A 27,760-nucleotide genomic window follows, 5' to 3' on the forward strand; every position below is an offset into this window, starting at 1 on the left:
GATAAAGGGGATGCTCTGGTTCTGACCAGAAACTTTAAACAATTACTTGATGAGATTATAAGAATCATAAAACCAATGCTCGTTCAATGCAAGTATTTTTTTTGCATCCATGCAGCGACGATTCGCCAAAAGATTTCGGACACCATTCACAGAAATATTTGCAATGTACCTAGCTGCTCTCCGATTGAACGATTACACCAAGGAAATACATCTTTTCTCAGACCGCTATGTGACCATGACAGCAGGGTTGGCATTTTTGCCAGTAAAAACTAGTTTATGCCATTTGCCGGTTTAAACCGGTTTTAACCGGCAAAAAGTGGCAAAAACTGGCAAAAACTCAGAATATCACAATGCTATGCCTAGACATGATTTTGAACAGGAAACATTTTAAGGAGAATTCGGTGAAAGCTTTATGCTTTCAAACAGAAGTGACATTGACCATTGAAATGTTTCATACCTAACTCAGAAACATTTTCATGGGCTATCCATAAGGAGCTAGTAAGATGTCTTTTGGGGGTAATAAATGAGCCAATGCAAGGGTGACTGGGTGAGTCCTGCACAATCAGAAGTGCGAAGAGGCATCTGCCATTGATATGCGCACGGCACCGCATGACACCCTACTTACCGAGGCCGCCTTGTCCCACTCTCCCCTTACATGGAAATACATTCCGTTGTGGATGTCTACCGACATGTATAATTGCATAGACATTTTAAGCAGGGATAAGTAATGAGGCAACTTCAGAATGTTAAGTGCATCTATATAACTACCAGAAATGCATTAAATGCATTTCTGTACATTTCAAATCCATTCCTAACTAGAAAAGTTGTAGGTTTGGCCATCTGATTTTTTGCCAGTTTTTGCCAGTTTTTGCCACCAGGGTTTCTGCCAGCCGGTTTAAACCGGTTAAAACCACTGGCAAAAACCAGTTTTTGCCACCCCCTGCCAACCCTGCATGACAGCCAACCGTATTTGGAAATAAACCTTTCGCGACCACCCGACCGGTCTTCTCTCAATATTCAATGGACCTACCAGAATGCTACCGTCCGGGGGGGGGGGGGGGCAGACCGGTCAGTCGCCGGAAGTGGCGCACCCACCTGTCTGCCGGAGGCACGGTGGAATCTCCATACGAAACTCATCTATCTGATTAGCGGACCTCCGGGGCGCCACCGAGTGCCGGCCGGATCCAATTTGTGTCGGCTCGCGATGGCTCGCATTCGATTACCGCTAACAGGCACACTGACCGGTGGAGTGTCTGTTAGAACCCCCGGGACCGAGGGCCCGACGGAGCTGGGCGCGTTCATGACAACAAGATCATGGCCATGATGGTAATTTCGTGCATGCAGCCGGGGGAAACTATCTGAAGAAGTAAGGCCGCAACTAATTGGATGTGGAAAAGTTGGATCGTAGAACGAGGGATCAGGGAGACCTCGGGAGTCGCCACCTCCCACGAGACAAAGTTGGGTAATACTTGATCTTGCCAACAGAGAGGAATTGAAAGCCAATCATTAAAAACGCAGCACCAATCAAGCAAATACACATTTTATCTCGAAGCAACTGCCGTACCTCATGTTGCTAGCGCTGCAAAATAGGCCGATAAGTTGATCTTTACAGCCATAACTCATTGCTAATGTGACCTTCATAGACATAACTCATCGAAGACCACCCACTTCGAATATACTTTCCGTTACGGAGGCATAATTATCGTTTCATCTGCTATTTTGCATGGACTGAAATGGACTGATAACTGAACGATACCTACTGACTAAATAGATACCGCCGGCAATATTTACCTAGCCGACCAGACGGTTGATAGTCATGACACCAGCCATACCTCACATGAGCGGTAAAAACACAGTCTTTTGCAGTGGCAGCGAAGTCAACTGAAGATCTGATAACCCGCAGGAGTCCTGATCGGAATATAATGCCCCACTGCCGGGCTATCTCCGGCGCCAGTACCCCTCCGTGACGGTGCAGCGAGCCACAGTGGACCTATTTGCTGACGCTCATGCAGAGTTAGTTGATCTGATGGCGCTCCGTCAGGGTCAGTGCCAAGTGAGAAATGAGACTGCCGACCGTGACCGAAAAAACGGAGCCGACCGGCCGACCCTGGCCAGGACAGCATGACCAGTGCAACATGGGAGGTCAGCAGAGCCGGTCCATCAGCAACTCTCATTGTTAGATTGCACCAGCACCTATCTCTCAGCGCCTACAACAGAGGCAGGTCCTTACAGATGGTCGCAACTCCCGACACAAGCTGGCTGATCTCATGGCTCTCTCCTGCTTAGTCCTCTGCGTCATCTAATTTCCTACGTACAATTATCATATACTCTTTAGTCATGTCTAGTCTGACACCCTCCATGTCACCTTTCTTATACGTTTGACACCTTCCCGACACCTTATCTGACCCGTCTGACACCTGTCTGATATAAAATGCCACCAACCAGACATCATCTGACACCAGTCTGACCCGTCTGACCACCGCTGCTGCCGCAGCTGGCACCGTCTGACCTTGATCTGACCCTGCAGCTCTCCACTCGGATCACCCTCCGTTCCGCCGCAGTCAAACCCTCTGCTCCGCAGCAGTCACCCTCCGTTCTGCCGCGATCACCCTCTGCTCCACAGCCGTCACTCTGTTCCTGACGGCTCTCCACCGCCGTCGGCACTGTCCGCGGTCGGTGACCGTCACGGCAGCGCGTCGGCGGACAACTGCCCGACGTCGGCGGCGACGGATGCTGCCCGACGACCCCCCCCCCGCCAACACCCCTCCCCATCGATCCCTCTCCCGCGCCGGCCCGGCAAACTGACCGGAGAGGGCAGGCGGCGCATTAGGTGACAAATATAGACGGAATGAGGTGGAATTATACCATGGACTCGATGATTTTAAAACAACCTGCAAGTGTGATCGCATATCTTGCGGTCATTGCCTAATGAGCATAGCATCACCATGGAACCGATGGGTTTTAATCTCATTAGCTGATAAATTCAGATATAACACACCCTCGTCAGTGATGATTTCATCTCGAATTCATCAAAACATAACCACGAAAAATTTAGCGATGAGGCAAGGGCATAAAGAACTTCGGTGCTAAAACCTGCAACTTTAAAGCCAGGAGGACGAAGGCGGGCGAGCATCTTCCATGCACTATCAAAGTACAGTCAAAGTTTGCGAGATTAGAGAGATCACCTAGGAACAGGCTAGCTCAAAGTACCTCTCCGCATGGAATAAGCTTATAAGGAAGCCGCAATGAAAACAAGATGTCAGACATTTTCCAAACTTCAGATAAATGGCCACTCACAGGAGCAAACCCATTTAAACATACATCAGCCCAACAGCAGGGTTAAAACAAACACCAAATTCGCCGCTGAGAGAACTGTTTGACATCTGACTACTACAAAGGCCGTCTCACGGCATACGTGGTGTTTGAATTGCGCCAGGAACATCTATCAAAGTCCGGGTCTGGAATGCGCAAGAACTCGGTGTAACGCCATGGCTTGGTGTGCGACGTTACGCTTTGGAGGGATGTGACGGCTATCGGCCTCTGACATAAGACCGGAGCCCATTCATCGAGAGGATGGTATGCTGCTCCTTGGCAGCGTTGACAGCGCTTATCCTTACTGACAGGCCTAAGACTGCAGGGCGTAGGCGGCATGACTGGGCACTTAGGCCATGGGCATTGGGCAGGGTCACAACGGCCAGACATCTGCTCATTTCATCTATCAGCTCACACCACAGCGTAACTATGTGCATTGCCCACTCCTTGCAATGTACCACTAAAGCCTCCGCTGCAGCAGCGCCAGCCCCGCGCACCAGTCATACCGTCCCAGTCAGATGATAGGGGCACACCCTATTCCACAGCCCGCTGCGCGCAGCTGCCAACCGACGCGACTGATTCCATTAATTCTGCCGGCAGCAACGCCAGACTAGCTGAACTGATCATCGCGGCTCATGGTGATTCACGATGGCTCACATTGGCTCACGATGGCTCACCATGGCTCAGAGATGTTGGGGTACCTCAGAACGAATGCTGAAACTCTGACGTACTCGGATGGTTTAGTGACGAACTGAAAAGCTCGGATTGACTCTTCTCAATTCGGCGTCACTCTGGGCCAGTAAAAGTCGACAGCAATGTCCTAAAATAGTCCCGTCTCATTCGTGATGGCTCAGAATGGCTCATGATAGATGATGATGGCCCAATTCCACCGGATCCAGCGCATCACTCGCCATCAATTGCACTATGCAACAGTCATTTTGTTCCTGAGTAACGACCGATTTTTTTGGACTCATTGGGTCCCATTATAACCGAAATGGGGATTTGTTTTGATCTGAAAATGTTTTTCCGGTTTTCAGAGACGATTTTCGATTTTTGGCCCCGAAATTCGGTTTTTGGCGCACTGTGTCCGGTGTAATTGAGTAATCGACTCGCGGTAACTTTCATCGCCCTTCCTATGCCACAAGCTTTCGAATGATATCCGGTTTTGCATATTTGCGTGTAAAAATAACGTCATAAATCTATGTTAAAGTAAGAAAATATTGAAATTTTGTAAAAATTTGACATTTTTTTCGATTTCATTTCAAAAAAGAGAAAAACTAAAGGCCCTATCCAAATTCTGAGCCCAGTTCCTTGAAGAGCATTCAATTTCCGTTCGGAAGGTACTATTCTAGTGCATTTTATCGGTTTACTGTGGCGTCCAGATTGAGTCACTTGAAAAACGGGCCCCCAACAGATCAAGATTCTGAGCGACAGGACTGCTCAAAAGTAAGTTCCTGCGTGTGACCCGAGGTCACAAGGGGTCAACAAAATGACCTCAGTTGACCCCTCGTTGATCCTATGGCGTTAACATACGTTATCAGGTTAATGCTATGTGATATGACTTAGGATATGTGTTTAGGTTAACTCAATCTGGACGCCACAGGAATCCGATAAAATGCACTAAAAAGGTACCTTCCGAACGGAAATTGAATGCTCTTCAAGGAACTGGGCTCAGAATTTGGATGGGGCCTTTAGTCTTTCCTCTATTTTGAAATGAAATCGAAAAAATGTCAAATTTTTACAAAATTTAAACATTTTCTTACTTTAACATAGATTTATGACGTTATTTTTGCACGCAAATATGAAAAACCAGATATCATTCGAAAGCTTGTGGCATAGGAAAGGCGATGAAAGTTACCGCGAGTCGATTACTCAATTACATCGGACACGGTGGGCCAAAAACCGAATTTCGGGGCCAAAAATCGAAAATCGTCTCTGAAAACCGGAAAAGCATTTTCAGATCAAAACTAATGCCCATTTCGGTTATAATAGGACCCAATGAATAAGAAAAATTCGGTCGCTTTCCAGGAACAGAAAATTTTTCATTTTTTGTTGCATAGTGTTGGCGATGTTAGGACGGATTCCGAATGGCTGGTCAGGTCAGTTCCGGCTGGGCCGCGTTTTCCAAAGCAGTAGGAGAGATGGATCATGTGTCACAGCATTGAGACACACCCCGTCGTGCAGCTCATATGTAAATGGTGTGAGCGAGTATGATGTATGGAAACAAGACGTGAAGCTTGTGACTATTCATTTGTCATCTATGGTTGGTGTGGCGGTACATACTGAAATGAGGAGCCGCAAACAAACATCATTAACAACATGACCACATGACAATCCCAAGGGGAATCTTATTAATACAGGACTGAATGTGAAGAATGGCGAGCAGCATGCGATGTCATCTTTACTTTTTCCACCCTGTGACCGGAAAGTGATCCCATGGATAGAGAAGCACACCCGCTGCAACCCTAATGTAGATGATAAGCCTCCTACTGGATAAGTGACCACACGTGGAGCCCAGCGTCAGAGTGGGCCACACCCTCTGCCAGTCTAGACAGGTGACCAGAAATGAGGCCAGGAGGCAGACGGAAAACAGCAGGAGCCCGTCTGCACCTTGCAGCTCGCGACAGTCTGACAGCGCCCGCCGCTGCCGTCATCCCGACCAGACAGAAGACTGACATCCAACACGGCCTCTGTCAGCTCTCGACCAGCCTCCGTGAGTGCGAACACTGCCAGCAACATCAGCAACACAGCCAGCTGACGAGACAGACTACCTTTCTACCTTTCCTCCTTGATTACCGACCCACCGACCGACACACGCGTGAGCCCGGCAGAGCCGTGCCACCCACACGGAGCCAAACCAGCGTACAACCACCCACCCACGAGCCGACTCAGGTGAAAAACAAAACACTTCGGCGTCCACGCTAACCAAAAACACACGCGTTCTGCGCCCGTTTTAGCGTCGGATGCAGCCGCGGAGTCGACCACCCAGAGACGAGCGACGAGACGAGCAACGACGAGACGACGAGGGACGACAAGACGACGAGCGACGAGACGAGCGAGGACTAGATGAGAGACGAGAAGCGACGGCCAGCGACGAGCGGCTGTCAGCCGCCCTGGCGTACCGAGCTCGCCCGACGACCGTGCAGCGTCCCGTCGGCATTAAAAGTGCACAGGCAATCGGGCTGGAGCCACCGTCCACTGATGAGACAGAGGAGGGTCAGAGGGGTTCACGGGGTCCCTCGGGGCGCCCGAGAGTACAGGAGAGGTCACGTAGATGGACGCTGGGTGAACTGCATCACCCTATACAGCCCGAGTGTCTCTTTGTAGAAACCCGGATATAATATGGGTCAAACATATCAGGACACATAATTTCCGGTGAAATATTAGCAGTTCAGGGTGAATACTCAACAGGTGGTGAGCGCCTCTACTAGACGATGAACAAAGTGACCACTCATGGGTAAAAGGATAACTCATTATTATCCTCATCAATCCTGCGCGCCTTCAGACCCCGGCTGGCGGAAAGGGACAGAAGTGAAAAACACAGTTATTTTGAACAGAAACTGTGTCCACCAGACACTATCGCTGGAGCCCGTTACGAGGACGCAAAAGTCGTATATTCTCCCATTTTTCATGTTAGCTCCACCGCTATTTCGGCTGAATCCCGGTCGCTGGTGGGCAGTAGGGACGGACAGCAGAACAGGACTTCTCCCGACGGACCGGCGTTGGCAGTATGGAGCAGACGAGAATGAGATGACCACAGAATTTCCTGTCTCAGTGTCCGACGGTATGACTCCGACGGGACGGAGCGACGGAAGTCCCGTGCCTCAGTCTGGCGTCATATAGAGAAAACATTGTGCTGTATTATTTCACACGGACGTCGGACAGCAGAGCCTCCAGTCTCGTACAAGACGTCCAATTCGGAGACCAGCGGTGCGGATATTGCTCACCGTTTCGTCATGGCCCGTAGTGAGCTATATTCACCGCAGACTTCTACTGCATCATGACCCGTCAGGAAAACGAAGGTCGGCGTCTGTCTGATGCCGCTATGATCACCACACTATCACACACGAGCAGCCGGATATCGTGTCCGATCTAACACCCACCCGGCACGCCACGACAGCTGCTCCCGCATGTTCGCAGCTGAATAAAGTCGTACCATGCAGCCCCCCCCCCCGCGGTCCCGACGCGTCTGTCGGGGGGGGGGGGGGTCATGGCAGACCGGCTGCAGACCACCTGCGCCCCTTTTACCCCTCCCCTCCCTCAAGGTCGGTCGTGGTGTGATGGAGTCGGCTACCACTCCCCCAGCGATTCACACAACCCAAACACCTCTGCCACCACAGCCGGTAGCGTGGTCCGTAGCGGTGTTACGACTGTTGGCAGCGGACGGGCGCCGGTCACGAGAGGAGTCACCTGCCGCCGCCGCTGTCATCACCTGCCGGTTGACGAGTGCCGGACGGGGTGGGTGGAAAGAGTGACAAACGAGCTTGAGACGGCGGGTGGATGAGTGGAAGGGTGGGTGCGGCAGGGACGTCCATGCCCGAGAAAGAACGATGGAGGCACGCCATTCGATTTGTACCAGTTTAAATCCCCTGATATAATTTAAGCCTCGCTCTTCTAACTCAGGCCACAAATGGCCCTGGAATCACCATAGCAATCTCAGATGGCTAAAACTTCACTCAATCCCAGTACCACAGCCACACGGAGCCATAACGTACCACACGGTACCAAGCGACCTTCTAAAACCATGTTCGGACCACCATGGACCACTAAGGACCGGACCAACTCTCCCGGTGCCATCTGATCTCACAGACCACGGCCTTCATCCCTGCGTCTCCAATCACCGGCGTGTCTCCAGGATCACTATCACCCGACAGCCGGCACAATGCCACACGACGGGCGCGTGCGGCTCCGGGCGTCCGGCCGCTCGGCGATCGGGAATACAAAGCAGTCGCCAGTCGCGCACGGCTCGCTCCGATCTCCGATTGCCATATACGGGAGTGCGCAGTCACCGTCGCCGCCGCTGGGTATTTTTGGTGAGGTGCTGGGGATGGTCGGCTGGTTCATGGAGTTGCCGTTCGCCTGGCTGATAGTCGAGCAGTGTCCGGTTTGGGAGCTGACAGCGGCCTGACACGGCCGTCAGATAGCCGGGCGGAGGCTGATAGAGCACGGCCAGTGGCGGCGCCGAGGGCAATTCGCCGGCCAGGCCGGTGGGTAATACCGTCCACTGGCAGCTCACGGCAGCGGAGGAAGGTTTGGAAAAAGGTATGGGAATGGAATCGTTTTTATATGGGCATATGATATGATATTGGCTGGGTCACGCTAAAATGTCTACGTAACAACTTTATGTGCGAAATGAGAGCAATCAATATGTGAAATTTTTAAATGACTTAAACATTTTAACCAAAAACTTCTTCCGAATTCCTTAAAACCTACACATACATAATCTAAAAACTTGTTATCATGAGACTCTAATCAAACATATTCCATCTGTGTATTTCCACACTATCAAATGCCGCTTACAAATGTAGCACTGCTGTCAAAAAACAAGTCTACATTTATCAAGTCTCGACCTCCCGACGAGCTAGCCAACGCTACACACACAGGACAGGGCCATCCCCGCTCGGCCAGTCAGCGCTCGGTATAGGCAGGATGTGACGCCGGACAAGACGGGTTGTTGTTGCACGCCAGCGGATGTGCGCCGCCGTCGCGTCTCACAGGCGCCGAATCAGCGCCGCCAGCGACACAGGCTCCGGCGGGACAGAGCAGATTGTGGAACTGAGAGGTCCGCGGGTTGGATACGGACAGCACAGCCCGCGGGAACCGGTAACGATGCCAGCCCACAGTCCGAACCAGTGCCATTTCTGTCCGTGTTTATGTCGCGTGTAAACAGAGGACGCAAACCGTGACGCCAATCGCCATGTTTCGCGCGATTCGGGCAGATGGTAATTTGGGCGGCTTTTCTAGACAGGTGGACACCCAGCCCTTTGTATCTCAGACGAGGTTCATTCTCGTCGCCTGAGGTCTTTCCAGACAGCAAACGCAGTTCCAATCTATGCTGCATATATTCGAGCCGACCACCTCGATATTGGCGTAAATCTATCACCGAAGCTAGTGGTGATATTACGCTGCCCCTCTTCTAGCCCCGGGGGCTCTGCGCCCCTTGCAGCTCCCCATCCAGTCCCCTCACAGACACCAGACAGGGCAGAGCGGGGTCCGCGCGGCGGCTGACTCACACCGGCTTTGTTCGCAGCCGCATCACCCCATGACGACCGACTTCTGATCAGCCCGCACACAAACATCAGCGCTCAACGACGCAACTTCAGCGCCCCAGAGGCGCGATGGCTGCCTTTATGGTGCGGAGCGAGCTACCGGTACGGAGAACAGATGCGAGCCGTGATCCTGTGGGTGGCTGGGAGGGCTGGGAGGGCTGGGAGGGATGTGAGGGGTGGCACGGGGGACGGGACTGAGGGTAGTGTGAGTGTAGCAGGGTGGGTGGTGAACTTGGTGACTTTGGAGGTAACGGCAGGGTGGACTGTGAAGTGTGAATGCGACAAGGTTGAATTCGAGCTCCCAAGCGTAATGAGAGAGAAGGATAGTTTGTAGGGACATGTCACCCCGCGGCGATTAGTTAACTACTCAGTGATTACTTTGCCACACCGGAATGATTCTCGTACTTCATATTTGCCTGTCACCGCCGCCTGTCGCCTATTTTGCCCAATTACGGCCCACAGAACCGGTATAGACCGGGCAGGTCTCCCAACCATCCGAGAAACGACAGACGGACTCCGCTGTCGCGTGACCAACAATAGCCGGCCCTCAGTTTTGACACGCGCTTCGCATTCAGCCGGCGCGTTCCGCGTGATACAGCGGATTTCGCTTTAGGGATAATGTTACCGTCGCCGTGATGCGACGCCTTCTACAGCCACAGAACAAGCGTCTGCAATTAAGTGCGATCCGTTGAACGGCGAAAAGCTTAGCCGGCAACGGCGACCCGCACTGCTGCTCGGGCAGACGTCTATTTTACCAGCTCGTCGCAATGCAAGAAATGCAAGTAATCTACGAGTATGCCGGGAAGAACGAGGACCAAGTGACAAGGACGGGAAGCAGCTAGACCAGAGACGGCGCAGATTTGGCTCAAGTCAACATGTTCAGCACGAAGCGATTCCAAACTCCGTTGCCACCCGTTCCATAACGGCCCATCGGCCCATCCGCCACCTTCCGCCCGTCGTTAGACCTCACAGTGACGTTGCAAGCGACGGCCAATTCACCATGCGAACTGCACTGCGATGACAGGCAAAGCACAAGGTCACGACAGGTTCAGGATTGGCAGAGTGTGGCGAGCGTTCCCACACCCACGCTCAATAACTGGACTCAGTCAGACCTTTACCTATGGTTCCTCTCAGTTCGTCACAAAACAAGAGCCGTCACTTGTCTCATACGGCACCGGCCGGCTGTCCAATAACTCATCTCTCAGGGCAGTATCAGCCACCGCGCACCCGGTCAGACCAGGCTAGTGCAAAGGCTAAGAACTCATCCTTAGGTAGGGACACCTTGAAAGATGACTTGACAGGATGGCACGACTTGTCATTACCACTAGCCTCGTCTGGTCAGGCACTGGCCACGCAGAGTCCGACCTGTAGTAGAGTGCCCCTACCGACCCCGACCCGAGTTCAGGCACTCCCATTAGCAGCGCGACCCGTCACAGGGGACCTCTGCGATCCTCCCGGCTCCCGTCTAATCGCCGGTACGTCCTGTGCCCATCCCGACGGCCCGAGCCGAGCCCAGCTCCGGCGCCACGGCTGCCATCACCGGCGGGCGGGGGGCCCAATCGGTAGGCCGGGCGACGAGCGGGGATTAGGGAGTTGGCTCGGGCAGTGCTGAGGTGGGGGTGGGGGGGGGGGGGGAGTGACACGCTGGTGAGAGGAGAACCTGGGCGTGGGAGGGGAGGGAAAGACAGGTAGCGATGGTAATTGGATGGGTGATCTAAGCCTCCAGATAGGTAAATGTGGAAAGGTACCATGCAGTCATTGGTGTAAACTGAAAGAGCATTTGATGAACGGACAGGTGTAGGCAAGGATTTGAAAGAAGCAAAACTGCACAGACTGACACCAATAACCAGTTTCAGACATACATAAATCACCCAGTCCCTGTGCGATGCGGTTAATTCCGGTTCACAGCGGGACGGTGACCGTTTGGGTGTTATCGCCGCCGCGATTAGTGTCCGTGTGCGCGCGGAACTAACCTCCTCGGTGGACTACAGCCTAGTGGAGCTAGCCTGCTGTCTGTGTGCGCGGGGAACTAACCTCCTCGGTGCGCCGCTGCTGCTCGGCTCGTTTGGCGGCGCCCTGGGCCTGGATCCAGGCCTCGGTGCCGCGCGCCACCCGCTGAGCCGCCTGGGTGACACTGCTCCGCCACTGACTCCACGCCATGGCGACGGCAGCTCTCCGACACTGACACACTGACACCGAGTGACACCGACACTGGCCACTGGCAGCTCTGGCTGATACAGGCTCGACAGAAAACCCCGCGTCACTCCGAGCCGAATGAAGCTAATTCAGGTCGTATAAGATGCACTGCGGTATCAGGCGACAGATGACTGATGACACAGTCTTGCTTCAGCCGAAACGTCACTCCTGGAACTTGCTAACGACTGGACTTCCAACACTTCCAAATCCTCTCAGCAGTTACCACTGCCCACACTAGGGAAGGCCAGGACCTCAGCGCTACCCGCGTCTCACTGCCAGCACCTCAGCTGCGATCTCACCACGATTCGCTCTCACTAACCACGGCGGCAATAATCACAAATCATGAGCATCTCCAGTGGCTACCCACAGCCGTGTGTGTGTGTGTGTGTGTGTGTGTCTCAGACTGTCCACTATAAGCTCACTCTTAAGCGCTCGCACGATACACACTGACGGGCCAGACCGAGACGTTCCACACGCGGGTCACACGGCGCCTCGACTGGGCGTCCCTGTCACACACAGCGCCGCACGTGCGGCTCCCGCGCGGCCGCCGGGCTATCACTGGAGTCGGCCAGCCGTCAGACCCGCCTCGCCGCGCCGCCGCCCGCAGCAGTGCCAAGTCAGGCGTCTGGGACCGGCCTACCACCCACCGCCGCCGCCGCCACGGCGTCCCGGGACCATTTGTCAGCGAAACATCAACAACCAGCCGACTGGGGGGCGGAGGCGGAGCATCCGCGGAATGGCAGGCCGTGCTGATAGCGGTGTGGACAGATGAGCCGCCACCACCTGTTGCACTCACACGGGCTGACCTGGCCCGCCCCTCTCGCCATTCAGGTGACCAGTCTCTCACATCAGTTGGCGGTGGCGGTCCTCAACAGTCAGCACTCAACCGCATCCTATCTAGTACATGCCTGCCATGGTGCTGCCACCAGACAACACAATCGTTGAATCTCAGACGTGCCGTATGCGACGGATAGGCCGTACTGTGAGACTGAGGTGATTGGTGAAAGGGGGTCGGTGTGACGTCGGCCAGGACAACGCGTCCGGATAATCCCGGTGCCGTCGGCGAGCTTGGGGGAGAGGACAGTCCGCTACCCCACGCTGAGACCGCTCAGTGCAGCGTGGCAAGCTGACGTCGGCTCAAAATTGGAACTAGGGTAGACCGTCTCGACTGCCAGAGGCTGATGTGACAGGTGACAGTTTTTTTGTGACAAGGTTTTTTTTTCCAGACTCGCAGTAGGTACCGACCGAAGCGGACATTCATAAGTCCAATAGATATGACGTCACTGCTCATTGTTCGACAACTCAAACCGTGAATCCAAGCCGACCCCACACTTGGAAGGCCGGATTGAGTAGCCCCCACACCACTCGATCCATCCACGAACTTCACAATGCCGATACCGACCTCTCGTGGGAGGCTGTCAAAACTCAGCTTCATCCAGTCGGCACGGGGCGAGGTAGACTCCCGGATCCCAAGGAGCGCAATGCGATGACCGCGCATAAGATACATAGCTCTCACCTGTGTTATATCCATGTTTTGATCCTTCACATTTAAACTAGACGAACCGAGAGCAAATCCTGCGACCAAATGAGCAGCCTGTCGTTGGATGAGGCTCACCGAATGCCACCACAAATCCAGGAAAGGAAGGCCGCTGGTGCACACAGCGCCATTCTTCCCGGTAAATTGCGATAAAACGGAGCCCGGAATGTGCACTGGTCAGACTCCATGAAATCCAGGGAAGGTAACAATGCAAATGCAGACCACGGTCAGGGCAATTACAACACGAATGATTCTCACCAACCACGTAGCGGCTGACGTTAAAAACAAACGATGGCTGCTGTGTAGCCATTCCAATGACAACCTTTGTCAATGTAGCCCCAATGTAGCATCTCATAAGCCATTTCATGAAACGACCACCCTCATCAGCTAGAATATACACGTTTCACCGTGATATCTCCTTCATACCGTCCCCAGTCACTAGTTTGACGACCTGCATCGAGGCGCAGAGACGCCGCTGAGCCCTGATAACTAACCAGCCGTCCGGAGCCCGGTGGAGGTGGTTACAGCAGCAGTAGTGGTGGCCGGGCGGGGTAATATGACCGACGTGCTGAATCAGACATCCGGCAACCGCCGTGGAAACGTCATGGGTCGGTGAAAATGCTGCGGCAGCACAGCCGAACGGTTACAGCCGGCAACTTCCGGCCAATACCACCAAGAAAAACCGACAGTCGGCTGCCGGTGCAGAGCAATCGCGGAGCTGGAACTTGTATTAGAGGAGTCTCGTCGCTCAGGAGAAAAATAAGCCTGCTGAGAACGGTTCAGGCCTCACTGCGAATAAGCCCATCCAAGTCTGATTGACTGATACACCTATGTGACAACTATCCATACGTTCATGCCCGATGAAACATTTCGAATGTTTCGATGGCGCCTTATCGCCGGAAATGTGTGACAAGCAGACAGGTAGGTACTAGGTATGTCGTTACTGCTTGCCAAATTCAACAGGCTAAGATATCTACATGCCAATCCCCACCCAACTTTGTTTCCATCCATCAACTTCGTTCTTGCCTTTCCTATCCAGGCTCAGTTTCTAGGTTCCATTCCGTTCATATATCTCCCAGGTCCAGTGCGGAGCAACCACATGTGACGTCGGCAGCCAGTCTCTATCGTCTGGAGACCGAGCTCTGCAGTACGAAGTACGAACAGCCTACCTCGACGGCCGCTGGAGACCGGCTGCCGGCCATTCAATCTGGCCACCGTCGGCGAACGACGTCCCTTGGTACCGACATAACGCTATACAGGGCCCGACAGGCGCAGCACCAGCCAGCAGCTGCATTGTGGTGAAAAGGCAGCCACTGGACGAAGAGCTGGTGGGTGAGGTGCTGGAGAAAATAACTTACCTGGAGTGGAGGAGGCCAACTATCCTCTGCTTCTCTTCTTGCTTTCTTCTAATGGCTCTTGTGAGTCAGGATGGCTCTTGTGAGTCAGGATTAAAAAGTAAACATATCCAAGGGACATGTGTAGCTACACACCACTTGATTGACTTTGCAGGGAGTAGACTGCTTGACCTGAAAAAGGATATGTGATGTGAGAAAATACATGAAAACTTTGCAGTGTCCCAAAATTGAGTTTTGTCTTGGGTGTCAGAGGGGAAAATTACCCACCAAAAATAGGGGAGAGAGAATGAAAAACTGCTGATTTGATTAGATCCAAAAAGAGTGAAAAACAACAAAAAGCATGCATTTGATTCTAAGGTGTAGGATGCTTGATGCTAAGCTGGGCATCCACACAACTGCTCTTTCTACAGGCAAAAAATCTAGATTTTCTTGGTTGGGAGTGGAAAATTGTTCTTAAAAATTGGTGGCTAGAGTGGAAAATGAATTTCATTTGGATGTCTTTACCCACCCAAATCGACAAATTTTGGGACATTGAAACTTTGCAGGCACAACTGGATAGATGCACCATAAATGTGCACTGCATACTGCATTGTGCAGTACCTACCTATTCAGAAATATTTATTCATGCTTCCAATCAGCACTATCAGTCTTCCTATAAATGGGGTGTTGTGAATGTCACTTATTGCATAACATAGCTCCAGATAAGTAATCCATCAATATATTATGAATCAAATGGCAAAATAAAGCTAGCCAGCATACCATTTGACTCATGGTGACTAAAGCACCCATCACTGGTTATTAAACTGAAACAGGTTAAGTTTGCCAGGCCTTTACATTGAAAGCTTCCAATTTCCATTGTGAAAACTGAAAATACATGCTCCAAATTTCATCTCATAAGTAGCAAAATGGAGAGTTAGGTATTCAAAATATTATTGTGTTGAGAAATGATCTTATGCTCATGTAAATTAAAATTAAAAGTACACAAAAGATGAATCAAATTAAAATCATATAGATTTATACATTAAGACTTACTTCTTTTCAATCAAGCAAGACTGCTCACTAACTGGAAGACCAATTTAATAAATCTTGACTCAATCTATGAGGGTCCATTGAAATTTTTAATTCCTTCATACTGTTCCTCTTGTGCATTTGACATGAACAGTATTGGGACTTGATGATTCAGATTGGCAGGTGCACCAAAAATGGCAGTAGTTCATTACACTTATAAGTAATAACTACACTAATAAGTAATAACTACAAAACCATTCGTACAAAATATCAATAGTTGGTCTCTCGCAAGGCAAAAACTGACTTATAAATTTACGTGCTGACTCTTAAGTCTAGACCCAATCTAGACTGAGACATGACGAACCTTAATATCTTGGTACCCCACAAGAGCAGATAACCAAAAAATGAGCACAAAGGGTTTTGATTAAAAAGTTAGAGCTTCAGCTAACGTTGAAAATGGCGTTATACATTATTTGGCATGTTTTGCTGTTTATTTCAACTTTGACTTGAATTTCTTTTAGGAACAATACAAGAAAGATGAAGACAAGCCTTCAAGTTCAAGCCAGTCGTCAACTTACGAAGAATTAATCCGTTTAGATACTTATGATCTCCATTTTCACGAGCGGGATGTCATTTTTGTTGCTCAATTGTAAACCAATATTGATATTTAAACCAACAAACCAAAACCAACAACAGCGAGGTACTTGCCATAAACATTAGAAAGTACTTGGAAAGTACACTGACTTTTTAGAGGTGGTTCTCCCAAGCATGTTTGTACTTTTAAGCAAAGAGTTGAAATTGTTACTGTTTTGGTTCCTGTGTTTTGCATTTTGATAAAAACAAACACTTTCTCAAATCATAATTTTCAAATAAAATGGCATAATCAGACCGTATAATTTTCGAAAAAGTAAAAATTACGAAGGTATCTGAGGAGGAAGTACTTCAAAAGTTTCTCTCTATACTCTAGAAGACATCAGTGACGCAGCTGTTACAAAGTTGACGCATGCCATCATTTTCGGCATTGCTGTTTGGTAGCGTGTGTGTGTGAGGCATTTCAATTTATGTATTTTATTGTTATTTCATGGGCTTTTGCAGATAAAAAGTTAGTAGGTAATAGGTATTCATCACAGATGCAAACTATTTAAAGGGACACTCCCACCTTAACATTAGTTTTGAGTTGAGATAGCCAAATTGGTGGCCATGGCCTGCAAATACCGGTTTGGGCACTCACAACATCGACAAATGCTTTAATTCGGAGATATGGAATTTCAAACTTGCAGTTTTCGGATTCTAAGGGGCTAGTGCATTGGTATGCCCCCTTAGAATTTGTGACGTCAGCGGAGATCTAACGATTTTTAAATCTTTTACTAAAACGTTTGGTAGCATGCGGTGGTATATGCTGCTTTGCGCGCAACAAATGCCGCACTTTCAAATAAAGTCGCTAGGAACAGCGGAGATCCCAAAAAGTAAACAAAAGTAAAAGTCTAATATCTTGCGGTGAATATTTTTCGATGAAATTTGGTAGATATTCGTTTTCGCTCTTTCTGAACCGAGCGACATCACTTTCGTGCCAATTCATTAACTTTTTTGAAGGTGGGAGGGTCCCTTTAACTTGGACTTAGGTGTGACATGGACTTAGGTGTTTGCTCAGTGTCGTCGGTTTATATAGCCTTGGTGTCGTCTTGGTGTCGTCCCAGCTAAAGCAGGGATTGACAAAAGGTTCGGCAGTTTTTCCTGAGCTAGAATGAGCTAGCGTTTAGGTCCTTGCACCTAGCATCTTTTTATTTAGAAAGAAAACTTATTCCCTCCCACTGCTCAAATTTCATGAAAATTAAAAATGGATCAGAATGTCTAATGGTATATGAATAGATACTTTGCTTGAGATAATCTTTTCATTAGCAGAATGAGAATGCATTATGACACATTTTGGGATCCTGGACCCGATCCACCTGTATCTAATATATCTTTTACTTAAGCACCTATCCCATACACTGCAAGTGTCAGATATAATTGTCTATAATCAAAGATGAGCATGTTTTGCTCTCAAGTGCACACAGTTCAAGTTGTGTTTCAGTTTGCTACCTAACTTGCCTGTCAGGACATGACTGACTTTAGCACAGAGGGGCAATTGTTTGATCAAATTCAAATATCAATGTTTTCCATTCTAGCAATTACCAAATATATAATGAAATGTAGTGACTAGCCTGTATGCTCTGCCTGAATCTGAATGCCAGTGAGCAGTTGATATTTTTACATTCTCAGGTATCAGTGCCAATATTTGGAAGAAGTATACCTAGCTGGTGGAACTGGAAGTATACCTAGCCTTGCTTTAATATTTAATTTTCTTTACTGCTTTGATTTGACTTTTGATATGGCATCCCGTAATCTCAGTGGTAAGTTTTTGAATTCATAATTCATATCTTAAACACAAAGTTAAGCATGTTCATGGTAGCATTTATTTGATGATGAATTTGCGCATGTGTGTGTTTAGCTTAGTAGCTAATCTACCATCTGTTGACCTAGCTTTTATTGTATTTGTTTTCTTTGCTTGAACTGTATTTGGTGTGCCTTTTAGATATGTTTCAAGATATTAAGTCTCTTGATTGATATCACATTTGTTGTTTACTCCTCATTTCATAGGTGCTTTAGGAGGAGCTCTGTGTCCTTTCACAGCACTAAACTGTCATTATGTTTTTTCTATTCTATACAATTTAAAAGTTGAAAATCTGTTATGTAATGTATAAATGTTGACACAAATCTACCACCCTGCATTGCTCATCATATCAAAACAAGCGATGTAACAAGCAGGGCAGGAGCAAAATGAACAGCCTGCACTCTGCAGCCACTGTAATTACCAACATGTTCTGTCCCGGTGTCCCACAGACTCCAGCGATGATCCGGACGATCCGGGACCGCGCCGTCCGGCGTTCGGCAGCTCGGCCAAGCGCCGCGCGCCGCCGTCCGGTCCGACCCGCTCTCCGGACCTGCAGATGCCGACCCTGGCCGGCGCTGGGGGTCGGTCGTTCTCCAGCGACGATGACGGCCCGGTGCCGCCGCCGGAGCAGCGCTGGCCGGACAGTTTCCCTGCAAAGAAACGACACCACTCGCCCGATAGAGAGGATTCGCAACTGAAGCTGCCGCCCGTCAAAAAGAAGAAAACGGTGGCCGAGTACAGCTCGGTGGCACAGAAAATGATGGTGCGTGTGTAAACGAGGCTCATTGTTGTTGATAAAAATCGATACAGAAGATCTGAACGCTTGAATTGCAACCCACGCTTTCGACCCAGTTGGTTGACCAGGCATGCTTTTCCGTCTTATTTACGAAGTTATGAAATCATGTTTCAAACAGTCATGTGCTTCACGGAGTTTTACAGATAGTATAATGCTTGATTTACCTCGATATCGACTACAGTAATCCGAAAACGGCATCTAGTGCTATATCCTGGCGATTCTGGCTCTATATTGTGCTATCGCGCCAGTCCCCAGTCTTCCTCTGACCACCGCGTCGTTCTCTTCCTCCCCAGGCGGGCATGGGTTTCAAGCACGGCAGCGGTTTGGGTAAGTCCGGCCAGGGCATCGTCGACCCGGTGGAGGCCTCCACACAGCGCGGCCGGCGCGGTCTGGGCCTGCAGCTGCCCGGTCTGGAGCCGGCCACCGACCTCGAGTGGGACCCCGCCGACGAAGTTGTGGAGGTGATTTGAGTATTGAGACGTTACTGCTTTTTGTCCAACTGTCTGTGTAGCTTGGCGGAGTATGTGGGTTGTTATTGGCGGGGAAGTTGAGTAACTGATATGTGTACGTTTTACACCAAGTAACGTCCCAATAATTGTTTTTTCAGTTTTTTTTTCTTCAACACAGATCGTATATTGAATGTCCACTTACACCGCCAGGTGGAGGAGAGCATCTCGTGGATGCCCTCCTACGACCAGGAGATCCCCTCGCTGGAGACGATGCTGGACTGGATGGAGGAGGGACCTCGGAAAAAGGAGCTCGATGGCGAGACAGAGTTCTGTTCGGCCAAAGTCCTCTCAGACGTGCTCAACTGCAAGGTACGGATAGTGTCCTACTAGTGTTTTGATGTATCGGGGCTTGATTTTGACCGGCATCACCTGAGAGGTTCTCGTGGTCCCCTGGGCCATACATTGCGTACCTATCTATTTCGTACATCGATAATCAATATTGTGATATTTCGTTTAGGCAAGGATGCTATTACTTTTTGTATATTTTGATTTTCGTTGTACAGTAGTTTCTGTCTTTGCCTCCCCCCCCCCCCCAGACCGCGTCTTGTAAGCGCTTGGTTTGACACCTCCTTACACTTAGAGTGAGTTTAGACAGATGTCGCTACAGCCCGCTACAATGTGTCCAACCTATCGCGGTCGTTCCGCAGAGCGTGTTCGACCAGCTACAGCCGGATGAGATGCGGCGCGCTCGCAGCCGCTCCAACCCGTTCGAGTCGATCAAGGGCGTATTCTTTCTGAACCGAGCCGCCATGAAGATGGCTAATATGGACGCACGGTTCGACTTCATGTTCACCAAACCTACACACCCGGACGGGGTGAGTACAGACTCAGTTTTAGATATGCCGTTGCACGCAATGCCCAAACTTGTTTCCCTCTGACGACCCTTTTTAGCGACGTGATGTTGCCGCATTACACAGAGACATTCAGTCGTGTTTACTTTCGTAGTTCGAACTTCAGCAGTTGCTATGCTTTTATAGTTATCCACTCAATATGTGCCAATCGTATACAACTTAGGACGTAGTATGATATTCTTGCGACCCTTGATTCCATAACCTTGTATCCTCAGGGCGACCAGCTGGGCGACAACGACATCCTCTATTTCGCCGACGTGTGCGCCGGCCCGGGCGGATTCTCCGAGTACGTCCTATGGCGCAAACGGTGGCGCGCCAAGGGATTCGGATTCACGCTGAAGGGAGAGCACGACTTCAAGCTGCACGACTTCCACGCCGGGCCGGCCGAAACGTTCGAGCCACACTACGGTAAGTGCAGGTTCCGATCAGGATGACGTACGAGATGCGTATCACGTTTTTTGTGTTAGTGCAGTGACTGATGGCATGAACGTCACATTTGGTTTATTAATCCATTAAGGCTCTTTGTAGTTTTAGTTGCCTATCATGTTGATTTTTTTTGCGGATATGTCAGATGCAATTTATCAGCTACGCATAACATTTAGTTGCGCATCAGTCGCACGACGCACATGTTACGAATGTCAGATCACGTCTGAATGGAACATGAAACAACATAGAGGTCCGACATGTATTTCTATGTTGCGCATACTGGTAATGCCCCGTGTTATTCGACAGGTGAGGGCGGAATCCAGGGAGACGGGGACGTGTTCCGCCGGAAGAACCAGCAGGCGTTCCGCAACTACGTGCTCAGGCGGACAGGCGGACTCGGCGTCCACTTCATGATGGCAGACGGGGTGAGAGCTGGTTCCGCCTGATTTCTGTTATGACGGTCCGATAGTTGGTATTTCGTTTCGTTGACTTTCGGTTTTAACACTTATGGCGAGGTGGGACAGGATATCTGACTAATAAGCCTTGTATGGAATTGGTATTTACGATGGCAAGTCTCGCACGCCAAGTATTCACCTTCGGGGTCACGCTTTTATGTATCGTAATGTCTCTACTCTCGCATCGTTTGCTGAATGTTGTCTCCGATTTCTGCAGGGTTTCTCGGTGGACGGACAGGAGAACATTCAGGAGATTCTCTCCAAGCAGCTGTATCTCTGCCAGTTTCTCACTGCGCTCAACATTGTGCGGACAGGTGAGTAGTGCGACACCAGTGACTTTGAGACGTGCCATAGATAACATGAATAGATAACATGGATAACATGAATCATGTTACTATGGACGTGCTTAATGCGTATTGTCTAAAATGTTGAGTGTGTCTGCGTGTTTGGTTGACATTGCTTTTGTTATGCATTTATTTGTATTGCATATAAATTTTCCCGCTTTTCCGTTTCCAGTTGGCCACTATATGCCGTTTGTTGTGTGATTTATTGCATATGTCAATGTTTTATGTTACTTTCAGTTTCATTATCAGCACAAACCGGATATCACGATACGATATAACATCTTTCTGCTCCCCTGTTTCAGACGGCCACTTTGTGTGCAAGCTGTTCGACCTGTTCACGCCGTTCAGCGTCGGTCTGGTCTACCTTATGAGCATGGCGTTCAGGGAGGTGTGCATCATGAAACCCAACACCAGCCGGCCGGCCAACTCGGAAAGGTGAGTGTCTAACACGCAGGGTGGTCTTTAATTATGGATAAGGGGGTACTGTAAGCTGAGGAAGGTATGTAAACTAGTAATGAAATCCATCACCAGCCGACCGATCAGCTTGGAAAGGTGAGGACTTACACTGAGGGCGGTCTGATTCGGCAAACTATGGATAGGGACGCTGTGAACTTCGACTGATGGAGGCCCGTAAACTCGTCATAGAACCCAGCATCAGCTGACTGGCCAACTCTGAGTATGGACGACGCATTGGATAAGGAGGTACCAAATGTCTTTGATGTTACCCTAGGTCCTATATTATTCGGTCGAGGAAGGTAGGACCCATGCTATGTTGGCGCATAAGCATTTTTAGTTTGTCATTGGTTGACTCATTCATTCTGAGCCTGGTGAGTGTGTTCCGCCTCTATCAGCTTCAGCATTATAGTGACCCGGTAGCAGCGTTTCGTCCCCCCTTTACCCCCGAACTCCCCCCGCCAGGTTCATCATCTGCAAGTGGCGCCGACCGGACACGGACGACATTCGGGAGTACATGGACCGGATCAATCAGCGACTGGAGCAGCTGGGCTCCGTCTCTGCCGAGGACGTCACCAGCATAGTGCCGCTGAACGTGCTGAAGGAGGACGCCGCCTTCTGCGACTACATCACAGAGTCCAACAATGTGTGAGTACTGAGTCCAACAATATGTCAGTACATCACAGAGTCCAACAACGTGTGAGTACTGAGTCCAACCAACAATATGTCAGTACATCACAGAGTCCAACAACGTGTGAGTACTGAGCACACCCGACACCGTAGAGTTCAGTAACGTGATAGTAATCGTACATCACATAATCCAACAGGCATTACAGTGTGTTGAATTCTGTGAGTGCGTCCCATTAGAGTCTAGCATCGTGTAAGTGATGTGCTAGGGACTTTGCCACGGCCGTTAAACAGTGAAGACAATGTTTAATTGTACTGTCAGCGCATCACTGGGTACTCAATATGGCGGAATGGGAGGCAATGAAAGCATGATACTAGCATCCCATGCACTCCATCTATTATTGAACACCGTAAGTTGCGGGAGTGTTATAATCTGGCCGAGGCGATAGCGTAATCACATCTTGAGCTGAGGTCATCTTTGATTCAGGAATTACAATGGTTTCAATCATCCGATAAGCTGTCAAACTTCAACAATCTACACTTGAACACTGCGTTTCGTTGATGCACTTCGTTTTGCTCGGTTACATGTGTACCGATTTAGATTCGTTCGGTTACATTTGTACTGCCGACACCCGGCGGCAATTGTAATTGTGTGATGGGGTCCAATAGGAGGTGATACATTTAGCATCTTTGGTAGTTCACTACAGCTGATTACAGTACGAACTTCATCTGCAGCTAGACGATACGAAACAAGGTAAAAGTCAAACACTGAGTTTCGATGGGGTTCAGTGGCATCCAATTTCGTCCGGTTTCTAATTTGGTCGCGATCGCCTCCCTAGTTTGGTGGCACTGTGTGAACTTGGACAGCAACAACAGCTGGACGGGCGCTCTGTAGCCCAGAGGAGTGAGAGGCACTGTTCCCTCAGCGAGTGGACTAGTGTTGAACAGCCTCACTTGATTTTACCGAAAACGCTGATGGCGAGCCTGTCCCGCTACGTTCAGCCGTACGAGTTAGTCTTGCGGCACAGTATACCTGTTCAGGCTGACAGTGGCCCGCTATCTAATGGGATGAATGTGAACTAAGATTATCCGACGCGAAATGTCACAGTTGTTTTAAAGCATCGGTAATAAGCGTTTCAGAAGCTAATGACGGATTTTATGCTTATCGTGTATCTTAAAACTCGTTTAATAGTCATCGATAATCACCATTACCCTCCCTTTCTCAGTCTCGGCGAGCGTCAGATCACCGGTCTGACCAAGATCCGCACTTTCTACCGGGACACCTCTCTGCGAGAGGACCGGCAGCAGGAGCTGCGCCAGCAGTGTCTCTCCGTGTGGAAGGTACCGGATCGAGCGCGCACCTCCCGGCCGCCGGCGCAGCGCCCAGAGGCGGCGCTCCGCCAGATGGGGGCGGAACACGAGCTGGAGGCGGCCGCCGCTGGAGGAGTGAGGCTCGATCAGAAGACGCTGCTCAGTCATGTGCGCTCTCAGTTTGACTGGAGGGGCATGCTGCTGGGGGTGGAGCCCGATACGCGCCGAGACAGGTTCTTCGTGCTCGGTGAGTGATGGAAAGGCATTGCCGTGATTTTCGATATGTGGTAGGGAATGTGGATAAGCATGGTAACGATGGCGGCTAAGTAGGAATCCGATTTGTGATGTATGTCCCTTTTTGCAGTATCTGGTAGTTGTTGAATGTTGACTATCATTTATTGTAATATGCCTGGTCAGTGATTAAGTATCTTCTCGACAGATTGTATACGCTTCTCTTCTACAATAGTTGACTCGCGAGGCGAAAAAAAACATCAGGACGTCAACAACTTAACCCTAACCCCTCTGCCCGTGTCTCAGGTCTGGGCCGTAAGAACGTGTGGCGGCGCGGTCTGACCGAGCCGCAGTGGAGTAAGCTGGACGGCGTGGAGCTGCCGGCCGAGACGCTGGCTCTCGCCGAGCTGGTTCCCGAGCTGCGCGGCCGGCTGGCACAGCCCCAGGCGCAGCGGCGCGGCCAGGCGCTCCACCTGATGGACGCGGCGGTGCTCGGCGGAGAGGACGTGCGTCGAATGCCGCTGCCGCGCCGACTGGCCGCCTGCACCGCGTTCGCCGCGGCCGTCAACAAACCCACACGGTCGGATCTGGCACCGGTGCGCTGCAAGAAGCCGTATAAGATGGAGGAGCTGCGCGGGCTGCTGGAAGGGTGAGTCGGGGGAGCGGAGTCATTGGGAGTTCAATGGACCACAACAGTAACTTACATCACGTTTTTTTCTGAATCCGACTTCACTTATTTGGTATCCATGAAGTACTCTACGAACTAACAGCTGAAAGTTAAGCTTGTCGGCGCACTTTAATAATGCTTGCCTTTAAAGGAATCCTCGTTTTCTGTTTCCTCTGTGTCACAAGCTACTGCCGCGATCGGGCGTAACTGTGTGTCTAACCATAGTACTGTCGGCTTAACCTCTGGTCTGCGCTCTGCCGCCAGTTTCGAGCGGTGCCCGGTGAAGGGCTCTCACGGCCTCCAGCGTCTGGTCCATGTGGTCGATGAGGGCGAGGGGCCCGACGAGGTGGTGTTCTTCGTGCCCACCGGTCTGATGATGCTGCGCAGCACCAGAGGTGAGAGACGGGACTACTGATTTTCTTGTTATGAATGCTAGTAAACATTGCTCATACCTAGTATACTTCTACAATCTACACTAAGCATTGCTCATGATTGAAAGAAGTGTTTTACTTGTCAATGCATCATGGCTTATGCATAAAAAATATTTCAATTTTAGTAAACGAAAGAAATGAGAACATCGGAAACTACCGATGAATTTGATTGCCAATTCATAGATAAATGCCTGACCGTGAACTCCGTCGACAATCTCTGACGCCCCCTGTCCCCCCCCCCCCTCCACCAGACCCGTGGACGGTATCGTTCAGCCGCACCCAACAGCGCCACTACTGGTTCGACCGGCACCACAACAAGAGCTCCTTCACCGTCCCGGACGGCTCTGTGGCTGAATTCCGACACTCGTTCCGCTCGCGGCTCGTGTGGCCGTGGAGGACAGACGGGATCGGGGTGGCCGAGCCGGCCCCGCCCGAGTCGCCCGTTCTGTGCAGGGAGGCGGTGCTGAGCCATTTGGCGCTGCCTCCCCACTGAGGGACGGGAGGTCAGTGGTTCTGGCGCTGCCTCCCCACTGAGGGACGGGAGGTCAGTGGTTCTGGCGCTGTCGTCTCACTGAGGGACGGCGAGAGGTCAGTGGGCTTAGCGCTCTGATGGACGGAGAGAGTCAGCAGCGAACGGGCAGAGCTCCAGACGCCAAGCATGAATAATTCGTCCCATGGGGATCGGCGGCTGGATGGGTTAAACTACTGATACATCACCCCTAGGCGCCAAGCAGGGTCATTTTGTCCATTCGGCATGGGAACGCTTCCATTTGAGGCATGAACTGTCATGAGTCAGTCTGCCGTCGAAACCACTCGGTCACGAGAGAGAAACTCCGTCCGCTTACGTACAGAGGGACTTCGATAAGGGGTCAGTTAGTCCTGATGGTACCCTCTACTCTCCGTGAGTCTTCCCTTATTTGCGAGTGAGGCATTGCTCCAGGATAGCGTCCTGTCCACCGACTGTTCAGAAAAGGTGAAAGATGTGATCGACTCCACTGCAGTGTCTGGTAAGGGATGTGGCGATACGGTATGGGTTGATCGCGGCAGGGTCTGGCTGTGCGGGGTTGTGCCGAAACGGTTTTCTGAGGGCGTGAAACGCTGGAGTCTGTCCGTTTACTTGCCAATCGGAAATGTGATCGTAGTAAGATTTGCTACGTTAGGAAACCTACTGCGTGATGAATGATAAACTTGTTTTGATAGTATAGACTTCTGCCTGTGGTATTTGATGACCGAATGAATGTCATTTCGACGGTGTGACGTATGGAACGTTTCTACGTCTGAGGATCTCGGCAGTTGACATATGCTGTAAGGAGTTTTGTCCGGTGTCTGCTCTACTGAAGGGTTAGGAAGGGCGCGGCCCTGTTTACGTTGTGATTTGTTCCCTGCGTTTTTAACCGATGTTGGCTGAAGTGTTTGATTCTCGAGTTGTAGGACGGTGTGTTTTTTTTTTTGCTGTTTAGTTTGGAAAAGGCCTGCATTGTGCCTTACTGTGCCGATGTGATCACTGTAGTGTTGATAACGTCTCACAGAGTATGCCCCTTCCGTTGCGGGTGATACGCTCCAGTTACCTGCCATCGCTTAGTGCTTGTGTCCATTGTGAATCAGGGTTATCACTTATCGTCTGACGTTTTCCTTAGCATGCTTCTTTTTCAGGGGGAAGACCGTTAACCATGGTGTTATCAGCCAGTTTGTACAGTGCAATGGCTAATAAGCTTTTTCAGTGATTTTGTGTACTGAAGATTAAAGCCGGAGTTCAAAATGCTTGGTACATTTCGTATGACTCCATGTAGCTGGGCTTCACAGCAGGGGCGTCGACACCGGTCCGACTTTTCCGACTAGTCGGACCACTTTTTCGACTAGGCGGTGCCCTGCTGTGGCTCGCGGGGGCCCCTGCTGCAGACCGCGGGGGCCCTACTGCGGCTCGGAGGGCCCTGCTAGAGACCGCGGGGGCCCTGCTGCGCCTCTGGGGCCCTGCTAGACACCGCGGGGCCCTGCTGCGGCCCGCGGGGTCCCCTTCTGCGGCCGCGGGGGCCCCTGTTGGGGCTCTCGGGGGGCCCTGCTGCGGCCACGGGGGCCCCTGGGGGCTCCCACCGGTGGGGGCCCCCCGAGAAAAAGTCGGACCAGTTTTCCTTACGCGTCGACGCCCCTGCTTCACAGTCCACATGGCGCTAAGCTCCAACTCGAAATTTAGCACTGCCAACTGTGCTTTTCTGCTGCCAAGGACTCCTTGTCGACCGCCGTGATGTGTTTAGAAATGTACTGGGCGACGGGTTTGCCACTTGTTCCAATACACGTCCTGTGTCGCTATGGGTTGTCGAGTTTTCGCGAAAGGGGAGGTCGTGAGGTGTTTGTGATAGGTACCGATGTCATCTTGCCTTATGCAAGGTAGACAGGAATGGCAATGCATTCTCATATCTGCTATTGTTTTTCGCGTTCACGTGTGTGAAATTCCGTGCTCCAAGTGTCGTGCCGAGCTGGTTGGGGGACCGTGCCGCCCGGCTCCTCGGCCTCGCGCCTCACACCTGCGCCTGTTCGCGAACAGAGAGCT

General features: G+C 50.7%; 2 protein-coding genes across 3 annotated transcripts in view; one reads left to right on the forward strand and one right to left on the reverse strand.

Moving 5' to 3' along the window:
- Positions 1–16,377, reverse strand: part of LOC122386810 (HEAT repeat-containing protein 5B-like) — a 90,720-nt gene extending 74,343 nt beyond the window's left edge. The window contains exons 1-2 of one of the 2 annotated variants that reach the window (XM_043376450.1): positions 16,256–16,377; positions 14,673–14,840 (exon numbers count right to left, since the gene is read on the reverse strand). Coding sequence is in view for 1 of the 2 variants with exons in the window: in XM_043376448.1 (XP_043232383.1) it covers positions 11,616–11,741 (126 nt within the window). In the remaining variant the exon portion in view is untranslated. Of the gene's footprint in view, positions 1–11,615; positions 12,143–14,672; positions 14,841–16,255 lie in introns of those variants that run through there. The other variant, XM_043376448.1, reaches the window with a different exon arrangement.
- Positions 16,378–17,940: 1,563 nt separating this feature from the next.
- LOC122386797 (cap-specific mRNA (nucleoside-2'-O-)-methyltransferase 1-like) lies at positions 17,941–27,519 on the forward strand. Its single transcript, XM_043376390.1, has 14 exons — positions 17,941–18,070; positions 18,561–18,874; positions 19,201–19,368; positions 19,567–19,725; positions 20,064–20,231; positions 20,483–20,675; positions 21,000–21,118; positions 21,366–21,462; positions 21,795–21,927; positions 22,411–22,593; positions 23,799–24,130; positions 24,421–24,763; positions 25,046–25,176; positions 25,464–27,519. The coding sequence occupies exons 1-14, from the start codon at positions 18,049–18,051 to the stop codon at positions 25,703–25,705; spliced, it is 2,604 nt and encodes an 867-aa protein (XP_043232325.1). The 5' UTR covers positions 17,941–18,048; the 3' UTR covers positions 25,706–27,519.
- The last annotated feature ends 241 nt before the right edge of the window (positions 27,520–27,760 follow it).

This window comes from Amphibalanus amphitrite, unplaced genomic scaffold (assembly GCF_019059575.1).
Source record: "Amphibalanus amphitrite isolate SeventyFive unplaced genomic scaffold, NRLGWU_Aamphi_draft 000263F_arrow, whole genome shotgun sequence".
In the NCBI taxonomy this organism is placed as follows: domain Eukaryota; kingdom Metazoa; phylum Arthropoda; class Thecostraca; order Balanomorpha; family Balanidae; genus Amphibalanus; species Amphibalanus amphitrite.

What these genes read in the sequence shown, in the direction of transcription:
- LOC122386797 (XM_043376390.1), top strand. Translation starts at nt 18,049, where the DNA reads ATGGCATCCCGTAATCTCAGTG. An exon ending in ACTTCATGATGGCAGACGGG is followed by an intron (nt 21,119 to 21,365) that starts GTGAGAGCTGGT and finishes CGATTTCTGCAG; the next exon opens with GGTTTCTCGGTGGACGGACA. An exon ending in GCTCAACATTGTGCGGACAG is followed by an intron (nt 21,463 to 21,794) that starts GTGAGTAGTGCG and finishes CCCCTGTTTCAG; the next exon opens with ACGGCCACTTTGTGTGCAAG.